The 9,531-nt window shown below is 43.5% G+C and overlaps 1 protein-coding gene across 1 annotated transcript; it reads left to right on the forward strand.

The window, feature by feature from the left end:
• The first annotated feature begins 917 nt into the window (after positions 1–917).
• LOC109866516 (bone morphogenetic protein 2-like) lies at positions 918–7,368 on the forward strand. The gene is made up of 3 exons (XM_020455222.2): positions 918–1,329; positions 2,196–2,563; positions 6,082–7,368. Exons 2-3 carry the CDS (start codon positions 2,209–2,211, stop codon positions 6,993–6,995), a joined length of 1,269 nt encoding a protein of 422 aa, XP_020310811.1. The 5' UTR covers positions 918–1,329; positions 2,196–2,208; the 3' UTR covers positions 6,996–7,368.
• The last annotated feature ends 2,163 nt before the right edge of the window (positions 7,369–9,531 follow it).

The following is a 9,531-nucleotide window of genomic DNA, read 5'->3' on the forward strand; positions in this document are numbered from 1 at the left end:
ACACGTCCAAATGTGCAGAGTTTACCCCAGGCAATACCCACACATCGTGTTTAGGCAATATGCATGTGCAGCAAAGCAACAAATGAAGCTACTTCAAGCTAGGCAAAGAAAGGCGACCTATGCTGACCCTGTCCATTAACAGTGACTGGAGTGTCACCGATTTGAAGGCATGAATACCCTGACTCCTTTCCCGAGAGACTGATGCAGTTTTAGCACATTTTGAGATGTTGAGCATAAAAACCACCAGAATCATTGAGAAAAAACATTACATTAAAAAAAGAATGGCAATTGTTTATATTCTTTTTCTATTAAATTATCACAGGGTGAGCATTGCCTATCCTGCCTGCCTGCATGTGTGTGTGTGTGTGTGTGTTTGTGTGGTGGGAGTGGGGGGGGGGGGGGGGGGGGGGGGGGGTAATATAGATTAATATAGTCCATCCACACGTTGGCGCACTTGCTCAGGTTCGTTTTTGAACTGTTGCAGTTTATTAAAATTCTAAAAATGGGATTCAAGTTATTGTTCTCTATGATTAACAATGAAAAAATATGCCTAGTTCTGCATGAAATGAGAACCAACATTAGAAGAATGCATTACGATGAGTAGCCTATTTTCTGAAAGGAAAAGAAAACCTAAAGTTAGATATTTTGAAGCTGTCAAAATTAACAATGTTATATCACACGAACGAATAAAAGTTTAGGCCTATAATCAAAGAAAATGTCATATTTGAGTTATTTTGTAAGAGTCAAAACACATTTAAAGGTTTAAAGGAGAATTTGGTCTGTGTAGCAGCGCGAGTTTGGGCAGGCTACTGTAGGTGCAGGACTGGTTGAAAATGCACAGGAGGTGCTTTGGAATCGACATGATTGACAGCTCTGCGTTGGTGACATCACTGTACGACAAAAAGCCTCGTTGGGGAAGAGAAGGCACCAATCAATTGGACTGCTAGTGTGCTGCACTCAGGAGAGAGAGGTTAATCTCCCACAGCCACACACTATACAGTCTGATCTTCTACACCCGGTCTCTGCTAAACTTTATCTAAAAGTTCGCATTTGAAGATGTTCAACGACACTGCTTTATACTTAGATCCGTCCTGCCTACACCAGTCTGCTTCCTCCTCATAGATATAACTTTAGGCGATTTTTTTATTCTATTGACCAAGACGTCTCCAGATTCCCAGCTGCGGAGATATGTGCGAGAGAACGGGGTCGGAGCAGTGCACGGACTGTCTTTCGCTCGCAGAGGAAAAGCGTGGAATAAACACGAATTAATGTGGAATTTATTGGAGCCCAAAGCTGGAAGGACGACTGGACACAGCGCTTCCTTATCAGGTAAAACAAGTTAGAGGTATTCATTATTGAAGTCAATGACAACTTTTATATTTAGGGAAAAGTTGAGAAACTCTCATAAACTTTTTGCGGGAGGGGGTACATAAATTCCGAAACATACTGTACATACAAAAATGTATACTGGTAGTATCTTAAGGATATGTACTTTTGATGTAGACCTAGATGTGTTTTGATGTCTTGTCTGCGCAGTGGGGTACATATGGTCAGGATACGAACGTCAGATCTCACACCTGCGAGCCCCTTGAAGTAACTCTATCCCGCATGATTATAGTCATACATTGCCGTCAAAGCCTCACCAAATAGACGCTTGTAGCGCTATCTGACTGCTGCCACGACTGTATCTACTGGAACCTTTTTGATGCCTACATTCTGTCATGCTTTGTGTGTTCTATGGTCTACGTGGTATTTCCTTTATACACCCCCACCAAACACTATCTCTTCTGTAATTGCAGACTTTTTGTCTGCCGTCTTCTCTCTGTCTTCTTCCAGTTTCTTTGATTTCTCCTTTCCTGTAGGCTACCACCCCCTTTTTGTTTGACAAATCTCTTTCATAACTTTCTCACCTTGATATTCTGGTGTTTTAGTTTTGCCGCTATAATGTTAAAAGATCAATCCCCTATTTCACTAAGCATAGCCCGCGGGGATGTTATTGCCAACCTTTATGTTCTTTACTTCAAAGTGACGTGTCTTTTCTTTTACACATTTCTATTATATGGAAGAAGAAACCATGTATCGCAGCTGGGCTGGGAGGAATTTTACAGTGAAGCTCCAATGTCTGTCGATAGCTGTCTGTGTGCTGTTTCGGCGGCGCATGTGTATTGACATAAACTGCTCTCCTCTCCTCGCAGGGACTAACTGACCATGGTCGCCGTGTTTCGTTCTCTCATGGTACTGCTGCTGGCTCAGGTGTTGCTGGGAGGCGCTGCGGGACTAATCCCCGAGGTTGGCCGGAGGAAGTACAGTGAGTCCGGGAAGCAGAGCCCGGAGCAGTCGGAGAACTTTCTCAACGAGTTCGAGCTGCGGCTCCTCAATATGTTCGGACTTAAGCGGAGGCCAAACCCGAGCAGACAGGCTGTGGTGCCTCAGTACATGGTGGACCTGTACCGTATGCATTCGTTGAACGGAGACCACAGCACTAAACGGCCCCGGAGCATGGGGAGGCACGCAGAGAGAGCCGCCAGCAAGGCCAACACGATTAGAAGCTTTCACCACGAAGGTACGTATTAGTGGCATATTTCACCTGGCGACGTAGAGCACCTCTGCTCCCTCAGACATGGCAACCCTGTATTTAAACATGACTCAGAGTGTGAAGAGGATTTTCAAAGCAATTACCCTTTTTTTATGACAGGCCCACTCATATCCTAACAGAGTGACACGCGTCAGGGACACACACCCTTCATAAGTAGATCATAAAATAACAAAGGGTAATTTAACAATGTAACGAGTAAAACTCATTATCGGGGTTCGACAGAGAAGTACTTGATGTGTAACTTTGAAGTGTAAAGTAGCCTAATCCCTGAAATATTCAGTGATGCAACCCGTTACCCGGAACATTCCATTGACTGTGCTATAACAGGCATCAAAACATCAAGGGTGGTGGGTGGTATCACAAGGGTCATTTGTTTCTTAATAATTGATGGTGTTTGCGTGGGCCCTGAAAACAGTTTTTCCAGACACGCACCACAGGAGAGGGATAAAGAAAGGACGGTGTGCGTACGCAAGTGATAGTCATCGCCCTGCTGCTACTTCAATAACACACGACATGACATTACACTACACTGTCTACACACGCATTATGACAGAGGCCACTGTGGCAGACATAGCTCCGTCTCATTTTTAGACAGGACTAGTCAGTTCATTACTCATTCTGGTTTTGGGGGTGCGCGTTATCCTTTTCCAATCGCTCTCTCAATGCGCACTCTTTATGCGCAATTACGCACATTCAAATAATAGAACCACGTAATTAGGCGTACATACTTATTACGTAGCTACATATGCGTCGCGGACTGCGTGATTTTACATTAAAGCTACACATTTATATACCTCAGAAACACATGCAGACCAGATTATTGATTCAGTTTGGGCCAATTGGTCTAAATGCTCAAATAAATATGAGGTATTTGATCCAAGAGTTGAACTGGAGGCACAAATGGACATTTTCTTTGGGTGATGTGAACTCTGGTGGTGTTTTTTGATTTGGTATTGTATCTGTACTATGTTGTATAATAGCAGTGGGTAGAGAGGTAGGCATGTGCTCAGAGGATGTCTAACCCTCTAGTCTAGTGTTACAAGGCAAATAGTTCATTTGGGCACTACATTTACAATGCTGCAACAAAACACACCAGAACAGTTAATAATGAAACATGAAACTTTTTCCCTCATGCTTTTTGTACAGTCTATCTGATAGTACCTGTCTTTGGCTCTAGCTCCAGTAGTGTACGGTGCCCAATGTGTCTATGGATGGCCTTCTACACAGACTCCTGAGTGTTGCACTGCACAAGAAAGTTTCCACCCAGTGAATGACTCATTGGAGTGGTTGGGTCAGGATGGGTGGCTGGTTGGTAGTTCTCCTCTCCTGAGGCCTGGTAGGGATGACACCCAGTGGACTAACTGACACACTACAAACACCACTGACACTACAAACACCACTGACACTACAAACACCACTGAAACACTAAAAACACCACTGAAACACTACAAACACCACTGACATACTACAAACATCACTGGCACTACAAACACCACATAAATACTACAAACACCACTGACACACTACAAAACCACACAGGTATGGTGACGGGGACTGAGACCACTCCCTCCACTAGTGTAAACCTCCGCTTGACCTTAATTGTAGCCATTTGGGATACATTTCAGCCATGTTCAGTTGTTTACCGTTGCATCCTCCTGTCTTTTCATCCAATGCTCCAGCGCAGCACGGTTTGGGGTATTTTGATTGTTCCTATGGTAGAGGTGGGAAGAGTGGGGGGTCCTATATGTTTAATATACGTGTAGCTACACATGTAAACCATAATGTCAAAGCCTGAAGCCTCATCCATTCTTCACATCTGTTCCGTGATATTCATTTCAGAGAGGCAATTCAATTCTGTAATATCGGTTTTCAATTGTATTTAGTTATTTTTGCCAAACAGAACATTTCCAGGCCTAACTCAGTAACGGCTGCCATAGATAGCAGAGATGAAGGACCTGATATTAGCCATTATCTTTTGTTTTGGCCCACAGAGAGCCAAGAAATTAGGAATGTTGATACACTCACAACTCTTAGACAAGCCCCAACATGTTGTTCACACAGTGCATGCAGTACCTCCTTCACTCACACAGCAAGGTTCTGGATAGAGAGAGAGAGGGAGACAGGGGAAGGGGAGAGAAAAGAGAGAACGATTTGGAGCTAAAGAGAGAGAGAGGGGGATTTGGGGTGCAGAGAGAGATAGAGAGAGAGCGAAGGGGAGAGAGGGATTTTGGAGTGAGTGGGCGAAAGAGAGAAGGAGAGAAGGAGAGAAGGGGTTTGAAGGAGAGAAATAGAGAGAAGGGGTTTGAAGGAGAGAAATAGAGAGAAGGGGTTTGAAGGAGAGAAATAGAGAGAAGGAGGAGAAGGAGCGAAAGGAGGAGAGAAATAGAGAGAAATAGGAGAGGAGAGAAATAGAGAGAAGGGGTTTTCCCACATCAATAAGGATTGATGGGTCTAATTGAGGTCTTTGTGCTTCTGGAGAGAGATTTAGGATGAGGGGGTGGAATTTCCTAAATGCCTTCTTTGAAAACGCCCTGAGTTCAAAGTTAGTGTTTATTTTACCACTCCAAACAGATAACAAGCATGTCTTTGTGCCATCTGTAAAACACTTAAAGGTAAATGTAAAAAGTTTGACTACAATCAAGAAAATATAAGTGCTGACATTGACATATGATTCCGAAATGTGTTTTACACACTAATGTTAGTAATTAATTCTCAATCTGGCCAAATATACACATAGGAATAAAATGTGTATGTATAGACTGCTACAAAAAGGTGTAAAAAACATAAAGATAAATGATCCATACAGATAAATGAGCCATACTTCCCTATGGCCCGTAATTATGTCATAATAATCTAGCTTTGATGATTCCATGATGGACGACAATTCCTTTTTCCACACATTCAATAATAACAGCACTCCATCATGTAGCAGCCACATCCTAAAGGGCAGCACATTCTCCATGGCATTTAGTGGCCTCGCATGCATAATGGTTAGATGCTATCACTGGTCTTTGCTAGATCTTATCAACATTGGAACACCACTGCTTTGATGTCATGACATTTACTCTGATGAAATCTATGAATCTGACCATATTGCAGCTGGATGGTTATAACTGTTAGCTTTTGCCTCCACTGGATTTAGTGAGTGTGTGTATGATGACATGAATGACAACTATGTCTCTGTGGAAAGAATACCAGTTTGTCAGGACAGTAAACCTTTGTCAATCTTCTTCCCTGTTCCTGTATAATCTATAAAGACATACATGTTTGCCTCTACATTTGTTTACATTGCAGCATGCTCTCCGTGTGAGCACTGTATCATTAGTGGCTGTCCTCCATTCCCAGTAACTTTCTCCACAGAGTTACTCTACCACCTTTATCAACACAACCTTTGCAGTAAAAAAAAGCATGTCCTGATCTTAGACATAAATGTCTATGTCAACATCATCCACTGACCCTAGCTCTCTCCTTCTCCTCTCTTGTAGAGTCCATGGAGGCTCTGGCCAGTCTGAAGGGCAGGACAACCCAGCAGTTCTTCTTCAACCTCACCTCCATCCCTGGAGAAGAGCTTATCACCTCTGCAGAGCTCCGGGTATACAGGGACCAGGTCCTGGGGGCCACAGCAGCTCCCACCAGTAACACCAGTCAAAACAGCAGTAACAGCTCCAGGACCAGTTCTGGTGGCTTCCATCGTATCAACGTGTACGAGGTGTTTGGAGCCCCTGCGTCTCCCAGTGGGGAACCCCTGACACGCCTCTTGGACACGCGGCTGGTGCAGGACTCTCTGAGCCGCTGGGAGAGCTTTGACGTCAGCCCCGCCGTGTCACAGTGGACCTCCGGGGGGCGCCACAACCACGGCTTCCTGGTTGAGATGCTCCACCCAGACACCCTGGAGGGCGAAGAGGGCCAAAGACAGAGACGACACGTCAGGGTAAGCCGCTCCCTCCACGGGGACCAGGACTCATGGCCCCAGGCTCGCCCCCTGCTGGTGACCTATGGTCATGACAGGCAGGGGAATGCGGTGCTACACAGGGACAAGAGACAGGCAGCAGGCCACAGGAAACAGAGGAAGAAGCACCAACACAAGGCCAACTGCCGCAGACATGCCCTCTACGTGGACTTCAGCGACGTGGGCTGGAATGAGTGGATAGTTGCACCCCCTGGCTACCATGCCTTCTACTGCCACGGGGAGTGCCCCTTCCCATTGGCCGACCACCTCAACTCCACCAACCACGCCATTGTTCAGACGCTGGTCAACTCTGTGAACTCCAACATCCCCCGGGCGTGCTGCGTGCCCACAGAGCTCAGCCCCATATCACTGCTCTATCTGGACGAGTATGAGAAGGTCATCCTCAAAAACTACCAGGACATGGTGGTGGAGGGGTGTGGCTGCCGGTGAGACACACCGAGACAGAAGGATGGAGGGATGGAGAGATTCAGAAAGAGAGAGAGAGGGAGGTTATATGGACACCCGGTTTCCCAATGAAGATGTTTATTTATATGACAGAAAAGACACAAACATAGCTATTTTGGAAGAAGATTAAAAAACAAATATATATGAATATATTTATGTCTACTTAAAGTTGGGAAAAAAATAAATATTTTACTCAGAGGAATAATCCTTTACTGGTTTTGAAAATGTATTTCTGATGTACACTTTTCGAAATGGGTGCAATACCACATGAAGTACAATGCTCAGATTTTTATTTGTATTTATTTCTATTATAACCACTTTATTTGTAAATAAATAATGTGTATTTATCATGAGAAAACACTTTGGTTGCTCCAATTGTCCACACTTGTCCAGCTGACTTTCCAATTCGTGTTTAAAAGCATTCAAATCAAACTAAGGATGTCACGGGGTCAAAAGTAGCAGAACCTCTCCCACATAAATTAGCCACAAAATAACAGAGAAGACAAGGTTAAAAGCTAACTCTCTAACAGTGGATGCCAAGATGAAGCATTTACACCTCTTATGATAAACGTACAGTAACTGGAGCCTGGCGGTGTGTTTTGAAAGGGTCAGTGTAAGTGATGTAATGGTCTGCAGTGGGGTACAGAATCACAGAAGGGTCCAAGGCTGCTACATCTATACAGATGTTATAAGGTCTCTGGGGAGGACTGGGAAAACACAGCGAGATGTTTTCCTCCAGTAGGTTTACATGGCATTGCACAGATCCCTGGAAAGGAAACCAGAGGTAAAAATGAACCCCTGGGAATAGTTCATTTTCTTAACTTGAGAGAAAGAGAGAGAAGGGGGAAGTAGGGAGAGAGAGAAAGAAAACCAACAAGCTGAGTTGTGTGTCAGTGTGTGAGGGATTTGTATTGTGTCTGTGCTGGGCTGTGCTGTGCTGGGCTGTGCTGTGCTCTGAGTTTGTTGACTGTGCGATTTGAGACATGACAGGCTGCAAGCTATCAGACAGACACAATGGGCCCTCAGCAAGACACAAGGACTACAGCTGCTTTAATTAAGAAAGACAAACAGACAAACACACAGACACAGGTGTCCCTGTTCCATATGCACATGCTCAGGCACATTGTCCCGCTTTTGGCTGCCTTCTTCTGTTGTGGTTTTGGCAACAGTGGGAATAGTTCTGTTAAGCTCCATTATACCTGGTTCTAACTTGCGTCCTTTGTCCTGATCTTGTCCACATTCTGATTGTGCCCACGTTTTTTGACAATAAAAAAACTGATCTGATTGTGATCAGAGGTAGTCAGACACGTCTAGATATCTTACAAGTGTAAATCAATCTGGACAGTGAAACTATTTAAATGATCATTATTCCACCCTCTAAATTCTTTGACAGGTGGCACCATTGACTGATTACATCAATATGTGTCTAACGATAGATAAATAAATATGATTTTGAAAGAAAAGCTGTGAAATAATTAGCATAAAGGAAGGGACCAGGAAATATGTCCACAATGCAGATACAATGGACGGATAACAGACACATTTTAATACTATATGTAGACATATTTCTGTAAAGGTTGGCACAATAAGAATATAGACAAGATCAGGACAAAGGACCCATGTTAGCACCAGGTATAAACAGGGCTTTAGAATGAATGAACACTAACGAACAACACTCCAAGTGACAAACAATGGGATTAATGCTCATATTTTATTCATATGGACAGATAATGGCAGGATGGGATGGCAAAAACAAAACATATCACATGTCCAAGACAGAGCACAGACATAAAGGTTAGAATTAATATCTAAATACTTTTATTGTTCTCAGAGAAGTAATGCAATCACTAGCCTACATGGAGTGACTGGGAATAGTCCTAAAAGAGACAGATGAAATACATACCGGAGCCACACTGGCGGGGTAGATAATGAGAGAGTGAGAAAAAGAGAGAGCGAGAGAGAACGAGAGAGGAAAGGTTGTGGAGTTTGACAGACTGTTTTCTGCTGTGTTTGCATTAGACAGAGTTTGGAACGGAACACAAGGCAGCTCAAGAAGCTCTAAATATAATGTTTTTTATACGAGCGCACATTGGAACCATGGAATGTTGGTTTTAAACTCAGACACATGCATGCACTCACTGGCAGAGAGCAGCCCAACATGGTTGTTTTTTCAATCAGCAAAGACTTTTCTGGTAGGCTTTTTCTTGTGGGGAAACAATCCATTTGAACAAATATAAGCTTTCAACTTAAGTTCATCTATGGTTTAATAGTACCGGAGTTCCATTTCCAAACGTCTGTATAATGGTGAAATGTCTTATCCTTAAGCCCCTAAGTCCTAAGATAACAACTTTCACTCAGTCTCTGATGTTCTGCCATTGTGTATATTGAGAAGTCATTGTGCAACAGACAGATGTTATTTTTATTTTTTTAACCTTTATTTAAGCAGGGAGTCACCATTGAGACCAGTCTCTTTTTCACAAGGAAGTCCTGCATATACAATTTCATGAGACAAAAACAAAAA

The sequence above is a fragment of the Oncorhynchus kisutch genome, linkage group LG21 (assembly GCF_002021735.2).
Source record: "Oncorhynchus kisutch isolate 150728-3 linkage group LG21, Okis_V2, whole genome shotgun sequence".
Lineage (NCBI taxonomy): Eukaryota > Metazoa > Chordata > Actinopteri > Salmoniformes > Salmonidae > Oncorhynchus > Oncorhynchus kisutch.

Coding starts and splice junctions, on each gene's coding strand:
- LOC109866516 (XM_020455222.2), top strand. CDS start 2,209: ATGGTCGCCGTGTTTCGTTCTCTCATGGTACTGCTGCTGGCTCAGGTG. Junction 2,564..6,081: donor TAGAAGCTTTCACCACGAAG/GTACGTATTAGT, acceptor CCTCTCTTGTAG/AGTCCATGGAGGCTCTGGCC.